This window comes from Callospermophilus lateralis, chromosome 13, assembly GCF_048772815.1.
Source record: "Callospermophilus lateralis isolate mCalLat2 chromosome 13, mCalLat2.hap1, whole genome shotgun sequence".
Lineage (NCBI taxonomy): Eukaryota > Metazoa > Chordata > Mammalia > Rodentia > Sciuridae > Callospermophilus > Callospermophilus lateralis.
This window is the reverse complement of record NC_135317.1, coordinates 97,879,664-97,897,199: the sequence shown is the minus strand read 5'-3', so window position 1 is coordinate 97,897,199 and position 17,536 is coordinate 97,879,664. Positions and strand designations below refer to the sequence as shown.

The 17,536-nt window shown below is 33.3% G+C and overlaps 1 protein-coding gene and 1 non-coding gene across 3 annotated transcripts in view; one reads left to right on the top strand and one right to left on the bottom strand.

The window, feature by feature from the left end:
* Positions 1 to 17,536, top strand: part of Cep350 (centrosomal protein 350) — a 163,598-nt gene that overhangs the window by 125,753 nt on the left and 20,309 nt on the right. For both annotated transcript variants that reach the window (XM_076872833.2, XM_076872831.2), the window contains 7 exons: positions 2,342 to 2,486; positions 7,704 to 7,864; positions 9,759 to 9,895; positions 13,170 to 13,252; positions 14,024 to 16,032; positions 16,885 to 17,292; positions 17,386 to 17,532. In XM_076872833.2, the coding sequence (XP_076728948.2) occupies positions 2,342 to 2,486; positions 7,704 to 7,864; positions 9,759 to 9,895; positions 13,170 to 13,252; positions 14,024 to 16,032; positions 16,885 to 17,292; positions 17,386 to 17,532 (3,090 nt within the window). The remainder of the gene's footprint in view (positions 1 to 2,341; positions 2,487 to 7,703; positions 7,865 to 9,758; positions 9,896 to 13,169; positions 13,253 to 14,023; positions 16,033 to 16,884; positions 17,293 to 17,385; positions 17,533 to 17,536) is intronic.
* LOC143379781 (U6 spliceosomal RNA) lies at positions 5,421 to 5,525 on the bottom strand. The gene has a single exon (XR_013088558.1). It is a non-coding gene; the product is annotated as a U6 spliceosomal RNA (small nuclear RNA).

Below are 17,536 nucleotides of genomic sequence, written 5' to 3'. Positions count from 1 at the left end.
GCATGTGCGGGGCACTGGGTTTGATCCTCAGCACCACATTAAAATAAATAAAAATAAAGATGTTGTGTCCACCGAAAACTAAAAAATAAATATTAAAAAATTCTCTCTCGGGGCTGGGGATGTGGCTCAAGCGGTAGCGCGCTTGCCTGGCATGCATGCGGCCCGGGTTCGATCCTCAGCACCACATACAAACAAAGATGTTGTGTCTGCCGAAAACTAGAAAATAAATATTAAAAAATTAAAAAAAAAAAATTCTCTCTCTCTCTCAAAAAAAAGATAGAAACATATTTTTGGTTTTATAAAATGTATAAAGAAGTTAACATAACAATTAGATATTTAGTAAACATATACATAGTTAGTGCCTATCAGTTTTAAAAAATGGAATATCCTTTTTAGAATCTTCATTTTTAATATGCATATGAAGAATTATCTACATGCCCCCTGTTGAAAAATGAGTTAGATTCATGTATGTTGTATAGCACCTGAAAGGTTTGGAGGAAAAATATTTTTATTCAATGAAGAGCTAATTCCTTGTTATGTTGAAAATACTGTATTATAATATTCTTGGGCACATATTTGAAAAGAGTTTTAAGACCTTTAAAAGCTTTTAATTAATTATCATGTTGATCATTTTAAAATTTATAATATGACCAATAGATTTCTTATATAGATAATTTACTCATAGCATATTTCCTACCTTCTAGGAATTTATGACCAAACTGCATTTTCACACAATTCTATACAGCATCATTATTGAGGTTCATGATAGCTACAAACTTATCGAATATTAAAAATGAATTTTTTTTGCTCACAGGAAAATTTATCTAGGAAATTAAAACTAGTAGCGTTTCAAAGTGTTCTTTATACTGAAAGCTAATATTTATTGAGTGTGATTTAACTAGTCCCAGACAGCATACAAAATGCTTTACATAGATTATCTCATTTAATTCTCATATGATCCTATAGACACAATTATAATTCCTACTCTGAAGATTAGCAGGCTAGGAAACTTGTCTAAAGTGACAGGGGTAGGAAGTGACGGCATGGAATCAAATCAAGCATTCTCACCTCTGTGTGATGTCAGAGTAGAAATTTTATCTTTTGTAATAGTCTTTTGTGGACAATCTTATTATACTTTTTCCCCCTTCCTTTCCTCCCATAAAATTATTCCTTAATTAGTATTTTTAGATTAAATTAAAAGATTAAGGAAGGTAACGATCACAGTAAGCACTTCTAATTTATTATAAATTTTTTTAAAGCTTGCTTTCCCCACCCCTGCATAGGAAAAATCAAGGGTTTTTTTGTTTGTTTTTGTTTTTTTTTTTTTTTGAAACAATGCTGGGGAGTGAATCTAGAGCCTTATTCGTGCTAGGCAGGCACTGTACCACTGAGCCATATCCCCATCTTGAGAAATTGAGGTCTTAATCCATTTGTAGAATTTGTAAACTTTTTATGTCATAGTTATTTAAAACTCTTTGTAAGACTGATCATACAAGTACTAATGATGGCACAGAATAACTGGAAGTCTCATCTAGTGCTGGTGGGAATGTAAATGGTACAATCATTTTTTAAAAAAATATATATTTTAGCTGTAGTTGGAAACAATACCTTTATTTATTTGTTTGTTTGTTTATTTGTATGTGGTCTGAGGATCGAACTAGTGCCTCGCATGTGCTAGGTGAGCGCTCTACTGCTGAGCCACAACACCAGTCCCAGTACAATCATTTTAGAGATCATTTAGCAATGCCTTTAAAAATTAAACATGCACATGTCATATAACCCATCCATTCAACTCCTAGGTATTTATCCTAGAATGTATATGTACTGATAATGTATATGTCCACACAAATACTTAAGAATGCTTTTAATAGTGAATGGATAATTAATTGGAATGAATTGATACACGCTTCAACATGGATAAATCTCAAAATAATTATAGTGAGTGAAGGAAATCAGACAAAAATGAGTATAATTTTATTTATCTAACATTGTGGAGAATACGAACTATAGTGTCAGGAAGCAGATCAGTGACGACCTGGAGATGGGGCAGGGGTGGAAAAAGGAAAATCACAAAGGAGTATGAGAAAATTTGGGGGTGGGATGGATATGTTTATTATTTTGATCATGGCAATGGCTTCTGGTGGGTACATATGTAAAATGTATCAAATTGTATATTTATTGTTTAAGAGTTGCACCTCAATAAAGTTAACAAATGTAAAAAAAATAAAATAAAATAAAATTCTTTGTAAATATTAACTTTAATTGGCTGGTATCTCAAATTTTAAATAGAATTCTACATCCATATCACAAATAATTTCTGTTTGGTTTTCTGTTTATATAGTCACCTCACAAAAGCTGCACATCTGTGTCAAAACAGGAGTCTAGCAAAGGAAGTCATAGGACTGGAGGAATATGTCGTCTGCCTGCCAAATCCCAGCAACACTGTTATAGTTGGTCAGATGAGTCATTATCTATGACACAATCAGGTAAGACTAATTATGAGGAGTTTGTTTTCTTTGTACTACATTGGAGTTTCTCTTTCATAAATTTTGTCTAACCGTATGCTAGTACACTTTTATCCTTTGTAGCATTTGTAAGGTTTTTTTACTTGCCAAGATTAAATCATAAAATTCCTTGTTTGACATTGATAATTATATCCTTGTTTTCGAAAAACATGACAAACTGTTTTATTCTCTTGTATTAGTGGACATTTATTCCATCAAACATTTGTTCAGTTTTTTTCTGTGTCAGGCACTACGTATATTTCCATAATGCTCTGTACTTCAGCATGTCATCCCAGACAACACATATTGTAATCAGCCATTGCTCAGCAGTCTCCCCTACTAGAGTATGAATTCATAAAGATGAGAGTCTATTTTATTAATAATTGTAGTGCCAGGACCTCTTGCATCGCATGCAGTAGGTATTTATTAAATATTTCTTAAATAATGTAACCATGATGGAACAGGATGGCACAAGTCTCATTTGAGGAAAGTAGCTGGGTGTGGTATGCACAGCAGTGATCCCAATTAGTCAGAGGCTGAGGCAAGAGGATCACAAGTTCAAGGCCAACCTCAGCAATTTAGTGAGAGATCCTGTCTCAAAATAAAGAGGACTGAGTGTGTGGCTCAATGGTAGAGACTTCTGGGTTCATTCCCCAGTTCTTAAAAAAAAGGGTGGTGGTGGTAATAGAAACAATGGATTGCAAATTGGCAATGGGGTGTACTGTTTTCCATAACCTCCACCCACAAATCTCTGTAGCATAATTACAAAAGAATGAACAACCTTTACTCTAGAAGACTTCAAGGAGTACGTTGACCTCAGGAAGCATATAAAGATAATGCTCTGTTTATATAAAATGAAGAAGAGTAATATTGTATTGAGTATAACTACATTGATTATATTGATGGGTATGATGAATATATTACCTTTTGAGCTCATTTTTAGTTTTATTTTGAGAATAGACATTTAGTAAGGAAAAACTGGAGGGAAAAACTTTGCAGGGATGGGTCTTTGATCCTGAGCTTTTATTTTCCATGTTTCAGAAAATAGTAAATCATGACATTTTCTCACATCCATATTCAGTAGATCGCCTGAATTATTTTGAGTATCTACATAATATTTCAAAAGGTAGATGTACTATAAATATTTTCCTAATGATGGTCAGTTAGATTTTCTCAAGTTTTTCACATTTGCAAATAGTGTAGTAATTAATACATATATATAATTTAGTAATTAATATATATATATATATACACACATATAAATAATGTTGTAATTAATATATCTATAAAAACAGTTTGGGTCAAGCAGTTGAAGAATCTTGTCTTTCATATTTATCTTTGGAAAGTTATTAATATTTTTATATATTTTACATATCTGGTGAATAGTTATTGCTAGTTGAATAACATGTCAGTAGACAAATTTGATATGTACTTGGAAACATGGGTTCTTATCTTGGATCTATTACTTGTAACTTTCTTTCCATACCAGGTTATCTGTTTGTATCTGGAGCAATGGAATAAAGTTCTAACCACCCTGAATGAGTTCTATACTAAGCATTAATGATAATATATGTAAAATACTATTTTATTGATAAAACTTATCCAAGTAAGACTTTTAGAAAAATAGCTCTGAGATTTCTAAACTATAGGTGCATTCTACCTCTTCATGATGAAATAATTATAGACAGTCTTTATAAACTTTAATGTGGTGGGGTTATAAAATACCTTTACTTAAGTGATGGAGAGTTTGTTATCAACTAAATAAATACAGTTAGCATATGAGCAATAATCAAATTATTCTGTCCAGATTATTTTTGTCTTGATGTGTTAATAGTATCATTTAGAGAGCTGACTTGGGTTAATTATTTTTTTTCTTAGAGATTCTCTTAGGTGTTATTGATTATTTTTAAAAAACACTATGTCTTGTATGTGTGAGGCACTGGGTTCAATTCTCAGCACCACATAAAAATAAACAAATAAAATAAAGGCATGCTGTCGACCTACAATCAATCAATCGATCAATCAGTCAATACTATGCTGCAATACTAAATTTAGGTAGATCACAATGTATTGTCAGTCACTTTTGTAGCCTTTTATATGGACTCTTAAAAATACAAATTTAGTTAGTACTTGAAAATACAAACATTTCCCAAGGTCATTTATTTAAAACTGTAAGTTTTTCATCAATTGCTATTGAGTCTTCACACCATAAAAAATATTTTTTATTAGAAAATCAAAGTTGGCTTATACAATTTTTAAAATATATTAATTTAAAAGAATCATTTTGGGGGCAAAATTAAAACTAAGTCTGTAAGAGTATAATGGTCTCCTACAATAGTTAATGAAGCAGCACCCCAAAGGTTTGGAAGCACACAACTCATATCAGGCTAACGAATACAGTTTTAGGAGATCCAAAGTTATGGGTTTACACTTTATCTTAGATTATCATTTTTAGCTCAAGTTGCAGTCTTCCAGCCCTTGTACTAGAATCATCAATTAAATCAGTATAAAACCAGCCAATACTAAGCACTCAGAAAAGTTTAATGCTGAAACCAGTCAATCGTTTCCTTCAGAAATTAAAAGAAAACTTGAGGAAGGAAGATGATCAGTTGTTGTCTCCTTATCACCTGTTTTTAGTTTTAAGCCAAGAAATACACTACCCAAAACATGGCTACATAAAAATGTTTGTTTTGTGTTAATAATGTTACTACCTCCATTTAAAAAATATTTTTAAGTTATTTTGGCAAAAATTTGTAGTATTCATCATGTACAATGTGGAGTTTTGAACATACATTGAAGAATGCTGCTCATTAACATGTACATGACCTCACATAGTTGTCATTGTAATAAAAATACTTAAAATTGTTATTAACTAATCATCTCTTGAACTTATTTCTCCTGTCTACTGAAATTTCATATTCTTTGTTTCTTTTTTTAAAAATATGAATGTTATCCTTGCACAGGTGCCATGCTTATCTTCTATCATTCCAATTTTAGTGTATGTGCTGCCAAAGTGAGCACTTGAAATTTCATATTCTTCAAATATTTCCTTAGCCCCACTCCATCCGTTGGTAACCAGCATTCTGCTCTCTGCTTCTATGAGTTCCACTTGGTTAGATTTCACATATAATTGAGATCTTGTGGTATTTATCTTTCTGCCTGGCTTATTTCACTTAACATAGTGTCCTTCATGTTTATCTATATTGCAAATGACAGGATTTTCCTTCCTTTTTGAGGCTGAATAGTATTCCATTTTCTATATAATTCACATTTTCATTGCACATTTATCCATAATGGACACTTAGGCTGGTAACTTTTGTTTTTATTGTTTTGTTTTTGTAATATTTCAGGCACTATGCCACGTGTTCTAAGTACCTTTTTTAATTGTCACACCAGTTCTAGAAATTGGTCAGGTGAAACACCTAGATAGTGGATCCAGACTTTAAAAATGGTCTTTGTCATTACTTTATTTTTTAAAGAGTGTCAATCAACAATCAGTGAGCTTTGCCCACAATAAAGACTCAGTATAATGCTACTGCTGGTATAAGACAGGTAGAACTTTCCTAATCCACCTTAATTCAGTGTCATGAAAATGACAGGAACTCAGATTTTGTTATTTCTAGCCCAGGTATTTAGATCACACTGTTTTTTAAAAAGACTATAATCTTGGGGCTGGGTTGTGTCTGAGTGGTAGAGCACTTACCTGGCCTGTGTGAGGCACTGGGTTCAATTCTCAGCAGCGCATATAAATAAATGAATAAAATAAATGTTCATCAACATCTAAAATAAAATTTTTTTAAAAGGACTATAATCTTTTGCATTAGAATGAATTAACCAAATCAATAAATGAGTAAAGGAATTGAACTGACACTTCTCAGGAGAAGATATACAATTGATCAACAAATATTTGAAGAAATGTTCAACATCTCTAGTAATCAGAGAAATGCAAATCAAAACTACTCCAATATTTCATCTCACTACATTGCTGCTGGCACTGCAAATTGGTGCAACCACTCTGGAAAGCAGTATGGAGACTCCTTAGAAAACTTGGAATGGAACTATCATTTGACCCAACTATTTCACTCATCGGTCTATACCCAGAGGACTTAAAAGCATAGCTAGTTCTTATACAATTTAATATGAGGTTCCTGATAAAAATCTGGTTTGTAATGCAATGTTGTACTGAGTCTTCAGATTTGTATATAATAGTATGTCTGTTCTAAGACTGTTAAACATCTCACTCAACATTAGTGTGTGGAAATGATGTCATTGTGTGGTTCCAGGAGGTGTGAGGAGCAATCATTTTTATACTATGTAATTTCCATGTCGAGTGGAATAAGCAGTGTCTTTAAATGATATCTGTTTGTTTTCGTGGCATGCATATGACACATGGCTTTTTCATGATATTACCATATCTCATGTGTATTTATGTACTATTGGGGAGAAAACAAGATTTAGCCAGCTTCATTTCAGTAATTTTAGATATTTTAAGAACTTTCAAAGAATGTGGTATTAAGACATCAGCTAATGACTCAGTCTATCTGAAATGATAAAATTCCAGTGGGTTTAATATGACTTTAAAAATATTGAACTAGCTGGGTGTGGTGGCACACACCTGTAATCCCAGCTGCACGGGAGGCTAAGACAGGAGAATCACAAGTTCAAAACCAGCCTTAGCAAAAAGCAAGGTGCTAGGCAACCCAGTGAGACCCTATCTCAAAATAAAATTCAAAATAGGGCTGGGGATGTAGCTTAGTGGTCAGACTGCCCCTGAGTTGAATCCCTGGTGTCCCCCCCCAAAATAATTAAACTATGTGTTAATAATTAAGGAAACGGGTAGTAAAATATGATTACTTATCAACAGAAATATTTCCTTGTAGAATCTACAAATTTCTAACCTAGAAATTTTCAACTTCAGCTACATATCTTACCAAGATTTACTTCATACCTCAAGATTTACTTACAATTTCAGATAGTAAAATAGTACAATTAGAAAGTGAAAATCAATAGGAAGAACTAAGAAAAAAAGAACTGATGGAAAATAAAGGAATCATTTATTAAATTTTTTAGAAGCTCAAATTTCTAAATTTTATGTATTGGATTGACCATTTAAATGAAGTATTATATTACAGCTTTTCATTAGTGGTTACTAAGTTAACTATTCTTTAGTTAAAACTGAAGATTTTGCATTTCTTTCAGAAACTACATCTGATCAGAGTGACATTGAAGGCAGAATCAGAGCTCTAAAGGATGAGCTGCGGAAAAGAAAATCAGTTGTGGACCAGTTGAAGAAGGAACAGAAAAAAAGACAAAAGGAAAGACTGAAAGCCCAAGAAGCCAGTCTGATCAAACAGTTAGAGGTTAGACATTAGAAAAAGGGAGTTAGTGCTGGGGTTGGGGCTCAGTGGGGGAGGCCTTGCCTAGCATATGGGGAGCACTGGGTTCGATCATTAGTACCACATAAAAATAAGTGGATAAAATAAAGGTATTGTGTCCATATACATCTAGAAAGAATATTAAATATCAAGGTTAATGTACATGTGAAGCCCAAAATGTTTTTAATGTTGTTCAAAAGTAAAGGATTAAAAATTTTTTATATCAATGTAGTGATACATTTTATCCTCTTTTTTAAAAATCTGATGATTTCTAAGCATATTTTTGCTTCAAACATTAAATATTAAAATGTTGAGTATTAAAATATTCAAATAAAAATTTTCTGAATGATTAGGCTTATGCAAGATTGGTGTCCATGTTCTCTTAAATGAAAAATCATTAATAATGGTAGATAAGTAATTCTAGGTAATTGAATTGTTGCATGACTCCTAAGTTTGGCTCTTCCCCCCAGTTCTAGGAACCTTTCTGATTCTGTCCCCCAGGCTGGAAACCTGGTTTTTATTATCTTCCTCATTCTGTTTTCTCCTCTTCCTTTAGTCCATTTTCCATTAATTTTTCTTTTTTTAAAGTTCCTTGCTTGTTCCTTTCCATTCCTACTGCTGTTGTGCTAGTTGGGGCTCTTATGACCTCTTACCTCCAGTATGCATTTTCTCTTAGTTGTTCCTGTTTCTGGCTGATTCTCTATTAAACATTCTGCAAGCTTAGTGATAAGCTAATAAATAAGCTTAGTGATAAGATAATAAATCACAGTGTTCATTATAGAATCATTCTGAACCTCTTACTCATCACAAGAGTCCTTTCCCATGTCATCATCAGACAAGGGTATCATCCAGCTTCTACCTGAATATGTCCAGTAATAATAGATTTCAAGTTTTTAAGGCAGTTGGTTTCACACTTAATGCTCTTTAAATGTTAGAAGCTCAGTTACTTTAGCCAAAATTTCTGTGCTTTTATTGGTCCTTTGTAACACCTGTGTCTCTAGCATTTACTAATTTAATCATCAAATTGAAGTATCTATTTGAGTGCCAGGAACTTAGCTATTTACACCTATTTTTATTTAGTCCTCCCAGCAGCAAGGGATATTATCACTGCTTTACACATAAGGAAAACTGAGTTTTCAGTAAAATTAGTGATTTATCCAAGGACACTTATGTCATAGATAGTAAAGCTAGCATTTTAACCTATCCCTAATTCTAAATTCTCTTAACTTTATACTATCTTCCACACAGAAAATAGACCAGTTAACCAATCTGGAGAAAATAAGATATTTTCACAGTGTATATATAATATAATGATAGGACAGACATAGCAATTTGTACATACTTTTAAAAGTAGGAAAAGTGATTAAGATATAGTGACCATACTGGAGAGTTCTTGTTAGGAAATAGTGGGAAACAAATTTTTTAAATAAAGATCAGCTTGATGTGGTGGCACACACCTGTAATACAAGCTGCTCATAAGGCTGGATCTGTAGTGTTGAACAAAACAGCTATTGTCTCAAAAAATGAGAATTATAAAAGTAAGGATTTTAGCCAAGAAAATGAAGGAAAGGTATAGTAGTTGGAGGTCTCCCCTTAGGTGTGAAAGTTAAATAAATTTTTAATGTGGCAGGGTAAGAATTTTGCTTCATGGGGATCGAACTTGTGTGGATTGAGACTACTATTCCTTTTGGGGGGTTGAGAGAGAGCATTGCTGGTGATCAAACCCAGAGGGCAGAAAGGGAGATTTTATGTGAAATCTTATTTACTGGCTGAACTTTTAAATTATGCCATTTAAGTTTTTTAATGTACTATTTTATAATATAAAACCTTTTTAAAAAAAAATTCTGCATAGTAACTCCTCTGATTTTTTTAAACTTAGTCATATGATGAATTTATTAAGAAAACTGAAGCAGAGCTTAGCCGAGATTTGGAAACATCACCAACAGCCAAACCTCAGATTAAAACGCTCTCCTCAGCTTCAGAAAAACCCAAGATCAAGCCCCTCCCACTACACAGGTAGGAATTTATGATAACTTATCTAGTCTGCCTGGTTTGAGAAAGAATAAGGAAAGATTTTAGTAGAAGTTATCTTCTAAGTATAAAAGTATTGTTTTATATTTTTTAGCATCACTAAAGTAAAGATGTTTTGTATGACAAATGCAAATTAATTTTCTAATAAGGTATAGATTTTTAAAATATGTTTTAATCCTGCAGTCTGATGGGTGTAATGAAAATAGTTTTCTCTCAAGTATTGTTAGTACTAGTATCATAAGTTGGTATAGATATTTTGAAAAACAATTTGGCAATGTTTTAGAAGTCAAAAACAATTTGTAACTTTTGACCCTGTAATCCTACTTTTGGAAAATAGCTTAATAAAATATGGAGTACCAAAAATCTCTATATGCATGGATATTTTTGCCATAATGTCTTTTGTAGTCATAAAACATTGGAAACAATCTTTATATATATATATAAGAATAGATGAGGGCTCAGTGGTAGAGCACTTACCTTGCATGTGTGAGGCATTGAGTTCAATTCTCAGTACCACATATAAATAAAGATCCATTAACAAATAAACAATATTTTTTTTAAAAAAATGAATGAATAGCTTAGTAGATTATGATTCTGTGCAGGTGATAAAATATTCATCCAGGAAGTCAATACAAAAAATACTAAGTAGCAACACTGGAACATATACAACATTAGAATATACAGTATACATTTTAGTGTATTAAAGTTAGGTTATAATATTTAAACTAAATTTTTTGAACAGCAAGGATTAGGCAAACCAGTACTACTAAGAAATGGGAACATTTAAAAGAGAAGGCATTTGTGAATTATCAAAAGAAAAAAGAAAAAAAAAAGAGAGAGAGAGAGAGATTGTCATATCATAGAAGCCAATCACAATAAGATTTTGTTAAAATTAGCACAAGAGACTGGAAAAATAAGTGAAAACCAAATTAGGGAAGCCTTTCACTCACTCATCTTTTTAGAAGATGTGGAACCTTTAAAGGTTGTATTAAAAAGTACTTTCTGTTATTTTTTGTTATTGTTACAAAAGAAATACATGCCCATTTACAATTAATTTAACATATCTGAGATTCCTCTACCAGCTGGCTATGTAAATTTGGACAAATTATTTAACCTCTCTGTGCTTCAGTTTTTTAATAGTTTATATCCCTATTAAACAGAGGTAATAATATGTGCTTAATATACTTGTTATTAGAGTTAAAATATTTAACTTAAGATAGGGCCTATAACATAAAAAGCATTATGTATTAAATGCTGATATTATCTTTATTATTAGAATATCTAGGGAAGCAATAAAAAAGTTTAAATCATCATACCCAGCTATATCAAAATAGCAAATATGAACAATTAAGTGTATTTCCTTCCAGATTTTTTTAATACATTTTGTGTGTATTTTTGTTACCTATGCATTTTTTCATTTTACTATAAATGTTTTATTTTAATTTCTATATAATATACTATTGAAATGGCTTTATAGTTTTCTTGCTTTTTTTAATTTTGTTTTTTTGATTGGTTGGTTGGTTGGTTTGGTGGTGCTGGAGATTTAACCCAGAACTTTGTACATGCTAGGCAAGTGCTTTCTACCTTTAAACTATACCCTCAGCACCATAGTTTTCTTAATCAAACTGCTACAAATTTTATTTATAAGTTGGGGGGCATAGCTCAATGGTAGGGCTTGGGCTTATAGCATGTGTGGAAGACCCCAATTTATTTTTATTTTATTTTATTTTATTTTATTTTTTTAAAGGAGAGAGGAGAGAGAGAGAGAGAGGAGAGAGAGAATTTTAATATTTTTATTTTTTAGCTTTCGGCGGACACAACATCTTTCTTTGTATGTGGTGTTGAGGATCGAACCCGGGCCGCACACATGCCAGGCGAGCGTGCTACCACTTGAGCCACATCCCCAGCCTAGGAAGGCCCCAATTTAATCCCCAGTACAAAAGGAAGAAGAGGGGGTGGATAGAAATGTAGAGACAAAGAAAGACTTTAAGAGCTTTTTCTATTTGTAGTATGGGGTAAGCTCAGAAGGCAGAAGAAAAGTAATTTAAGCCAGACCTGAAATAAGAATAGAAAATCGGAGATACATTTTAGGAATATTTAAGAAGTAGACATGACCCATTAAAGTGCTGGATGAGGAAGCAGAGGAAATCTGGGATGATTCCCACATTTCTCTTTGTCAGTTGGGTCAAGGTTCCACTAACCTAAATGGAAAAGCAGATAGCTTTTTGTGAGAAGTTAATGATTTGGGCTTTATTAATTTTGAGATGTTGTGGTTCATGTAAGTGGAATTTTCCAAGAAAGTTGTGGTTAGAAATATGAGGATAATCAGTAGGTATATATGGTGATTGAACCCGGGAAGGTATGCATTCAGAGAGAATAAAAGGTATCGAAGAACTGAATTTGATAAATAGCAGCATTTAAGGGCATTATTAGGCGGTAGGAAGCAAAAGTCAAATATTATGGTTTAGCAAAGGAAAAGGAGGAATCAGGAAAATGAAGACAGTAAATATAGCCCTTCCTGTTAACCATAAAAAATAAGAGAAGGGGGCTGGGGATGTGGCTCAAGCAGTAACGCGCTCGCCTGGCATGCGTGGGGCGCTGGGTTCGATCCTCAGCACCACATAAAAATAAAAAAGATGTTATGTCCACCGAAAACTAAAAAAATAAATATTAAACAATTCTCTTTCTCTCTCTCTTTAAAATAAATAAATAAAGAGAGGGCCGTAACAGGGTGAATAAGTGAAGAATCGAAGAGGAAAATATTTTGGGGGTTTTTGTTTTTGTTTTTGAGACATTAGCAATATTTATAACCCGAGGAAGAGAAAAAAAAATCTCCAGGTAGAAAACTAAAGATTGTAGTAAAAGTAGAGCTTGCCTAGCATGTGCAAGTCCTGGGTTCAATCCCTAGCATTGAAGAAAAAGTAGGGAGGACTCTATTAAAGATGATAGTAAATAGAGTAGATAATTGAGAAGTACCATCCATGAGGCTGTGAACAATTTAGCTTTGGACAAGTGAGAGACACATTTTTTCCTCTCTGCAGACAGAAAGAAAGGCAGCTGGTATGGTTGTGAATATAAATTTGTAGGTAGAAAAAAGAACAAGATCTACTCAGAGTGACAAATGCCAAAAGTAGACACAATGAAAATGGTCTGTGGAGAAGAGGAAAGAAATAGTTGTCTAAGAATATCTGCTTTTGATTGTCATTTATTACAGTATCAGCAGTATATTTATTTCTGCTCATTAATTTTTCCACTTCAGATCTGAAACAGCAAAAACCTGGAAATCACTAACAGAACCAGAACGTTCCAGAGGATCCTTGGAATCCATTGCTGAACATGTTGGTATGTGACTAGAAAAAATAAGTTGTGTAAGGATTTGTGCAAAGTCTTGTGAAATTCTACCTGTACAACTTTTTCATTGAAAAGTGAATTTCTTAAATAAATTTTATAGCATCTTAAATTTTTGCTTATTTATTTATTAAAAGAACTTGCTATGTTGCTCAGTCTGGTCTTGAACTCCTGGACTCAAGTGATCCTCCTACCTTAGCCTTTGGTTTTTGTTGTGTTTTGTTTTGTTTGGTTTTGTTTTCTTGATCTTAATTGTCCTACTTGCTAGTACTTTGCAAATTTGGCTCTTTAGTGCTATATTTGCAGAAATATTCTTTCTTTTTATTTTTTAATTTAATTCAAGAGCTTAATTAGTCTCCAGGGAAATTTATTCTTTTAGTAAATACATTTGTATCTTCCTCCTTATTTTTCTATTCAAAGAATGTGTTTAATATCCATCATACAATCTTGTTTTTCTATGATTTGAGAGTGACTGTACAAAGCAATGGCTGCGTAAACTTATCTCCATTTTATTCACTTTATAATACAACACTGAAGAAATTATTCCAAACTTTAAAACATTTTTAAATGTTCTATGTATTATATTCATAGTTTGTTCTTATAATGGTATGTAATAGTATGTTCTTGTATATGGTAAACAAAACAGGTCAGACTTATTGACCAGAGTTTTTCTTCACCAAGATTTGGCATTTATTTAGTTTGGTCTTAGAAATCAATAGATTGTGATTAAATAATTTTGATGTGGTGATTTTTTTTTTCTTTAAGATGCTTCATTGTCAAGTTCTGAGAGATCAGTATCAGAAAAGTCTTTATCTGCATATGCAAAGAGAATGATTGAATTGGATAGTCGAACTGAAGAACATTTGCAGACCCCATCTCTAATTCTCAGATCATCAAGGAAAACCAGGGCAGAATCTGGAGATTCTTTAGAAAATATACTTTCATTACCTCTGCTTAAGGAATTAAATGCCTCTAATATAATTCTTGATGTGTTGGGTGCCAAGGTTGAAGAATCTAATCAAAAATCAGAAATAAAAGAAGTAGAATATGCAAAATTGGAGGAGAGTGAGATTGAAGGTGCCTATTCAAAACTGTCTGGAAAATCTGATGTCCTGCTGAAACTAGACCTGAAACAGGAAGACTCATCTGAAACTGTTTCAAAGAAAGATTTTCCTTTAGATTCTGCAAATGTTCAGAAAGATTTAGTTAGATTATCCATTGAAAATCTTCATAAAAAAGAGGAAATGTTAAAAGAGAGAAACTCAGATCAAGATATGGATCACATTGCAGACATGCAGTCAGGAGAAGACATTCATGAGCAAAAGAACAAAGAGGAAAAGAACTTGTCCTTGTCAGAACATCATTTTGCTCTAAAAGACTCCTCATACTCTGAAGATTTTGAAGTGTCTTCTTTCAAGAAAGAAATTTCAGCTGAATTGTACAAAGGTGACTCTGAAATGTCATCTTTGTTGTCACTCAGGAAAGACTCTCAGTCTTGCAGAGATAAGTCACAGCCAACAAGGAGCTCTAAAAGTAGAGCCAGTTGCTTTGGTAGTGATGATGAAATCAGTGAGTGCCTAAGTGAGAAAAGCCTTTCCATTCATAGCAATGTTCATTCTGAAAGACTGTTAGAACTTAAGTCCCCTACTGAGCTAATGAAAAGTCAGGAACGCAGTGATGTGAAACATGAACAGGAGGTTACTGAAGCCCCTTCCTTGGCTTCAGTTTCTGTTGCAGATGAGTTACTTGATTTCCACATTGGTGATAGAGTGTTGATTGGCAATGTTCAACCAGGAACTCTTCGATTCAAAGGTGAAACTAGTTTTGCTAAAGGATTTTGGGCTGGAGTGGAGTTAGATAAACCTGAAGGAAATAACAATGGAACATATGATGGCATTGTATATTTTGTATGCAAAGAGAAACATGGTATTTTTGCTCCTCCTCAAAAAATATCTCACATTCTAGAAAACTTTGATGACTATATAGACATAAATGAAGATGAAGACTTTTATTCAGATGAACAATATCAAAACTATAGTCAAGAACAAAAAGACACAGAGGGTTCAAAAGATATAGAAAAAGATGGAATTGGATGTTTTTATGAGAAATCTCTACCTCGTATGCACAATATAGAAGCCTCAGTGAACAGAGAGAGAAGTCTTAAAGTAGAAACAGACAATACACAGGACATTTCTGGGGTACTTGAAGCCCATGTTCATCAGCAAACTTCAGCAGATTCACTGATTTCTTCAAAGGAAAACAAAAACCTTGTTTCTGATGCCACAGGAAAGGTTTCCATCACTGCAGAAGATGATACTTTAGATAATACCTTTTCTGAAGAATTGAATAAACAACAGCAGTTTACAGAAAAGGAAGAGAACCTATATTCCGAAGTTTCAGAAAAGCTCTCTACTCCACTTCTAGACCTTCTAACAAAAGAAAAAAAACAATTAGAAGCCCAGCTGAAATCATCACTGAGTGAGGAAAAGAAGTCAAAGCAACAACTAGAAACAGTCAGCTTACTGACAGACAGTTTACTGAAAGACTTTGTGAAGGACACGGTCAGTCAGCTACAACAAATCAAGAAAGCTAGAAATGAGAAAATTCAGCTGAGTAATCAGGGGTTTCTTGATGATGACCAAAAGAAAGTATCATCCCAGGACCCGTCCCACAATCTTGAGGAAGAGTCACCCAGTGTTCCAAATTGCTTCTTAAGGTCTGAATTAGAAGATGAGAAAGAAGAGATCTCCTCTCCAGATATGTGTCCCAGACCTGTAAGTATTTCATCTAGAAAAATGTCAATTTACCTTGCCTGTGTGGTACGTCTTAATTCTTTGACTCCAGATGGGTTTTGTTCTTATATGCTGTCCATTAGATAAAGATGATATGCTACTTTTTCAAGGCCATGTAGCTATTTTTCTGTTTGAAGTATAATTGTCCTCTGTTATGTCATGAGTTGTCACTATAGGGTTGTCACAGGCCCTGCCAAGTTTATGGGAACAAAACATCCATTCAAACTGCTAAGTTGACAGCCCCTGCCTACTGTCCACAATTAGATCCCTTCTGAGTTCACTGAAAATATTTATCCTATGGAACTTTCTAATGGTTCTTGTCAGTGCAATGTTTTTTTTCACCTATGAAATTGTTTACATGACTACTCAGTCATGGTTGCCCTGCAGAGATTACCAGTTGTGATGCTGATTCTGTTAAAACTGAAATATATCCACTATGACATATACCCAGACCATCAATTTGTTTAGGTTACCCATAGACAGTTGAGCAAAAGTAATGATTTTGAGTAACTTAAGCCAGATAATCACCAAAGGTGATAAGTTTTTATATTCCATTTCCCTATCCCAGAGATAGTCCTTCAGAAATGGAATAATGATATCCCAAAAAACAAAACAAAACAAAAAAATGAATCAACAAATGTTTTATTATAAATTGGATGATAAGTCTATGTAAGCATATTAGTGGGAACGGTAAGTCTTTCTTATTAACTAGTAGCTACCATATTGTTTAATTTTGCTTATAGAGAAATATTAAAGATATACTTTATCTTAAAAGCTTATTAAGAAATCAGAATCACTAAATAGTCCCCTATTTGAATGATTCTATATCTACAGGAGAGCCCAGTGTTTGGTGCCAGTGGGCAGGAAGAGCTCGCTAAGAGACTTGCTGAACTTGAGATCAGTCGGGAGTTCCTGAGTGCTTTAGGGGATGATCAAGACTGGTTTGATGAAGATTTTGGATTGAGCTCTTCTCATAAGATCCAAAAAAATAAGACAGAAGAAACAATTGTACCTTTAATGGCAGAACCTAAAAGGCCACCCCAGAAGCCATGTGAAATATTATTGGCAGTCCCACATACTGCAGAGGAAGTAGAAATTCTTGTACATGATGCAGCAGAAGAACTTTGGAAATGGAAAGAATTAGGCCATGACCTTCACAGCATTAGTATTCCTGCAAAACTGCTTGGCTGTGCCAATAAGGGACTGGATCTAGAAAGCACTAGTAAAAGGGTCTATAAACAGGTATGTAACATGGAAAGACAACTTTAACTTTTAAACTTCTCACCCACTATAATGCGGATTCTTAGTCATTTTGTTTAATCTTTCTCTATCAAGGCGGTTTTTGATTTAACAAAAGAAATTTTTGAGGAAATATTTGCTGAGGATCCCAACTTGAATCAACCTGTCTGGATGAAGCCATGTAGAATCAACTCTAGTTATTTCCGACGAGTGAAAAATCCAAATAACCTGAAGGAAATCAAGGTAA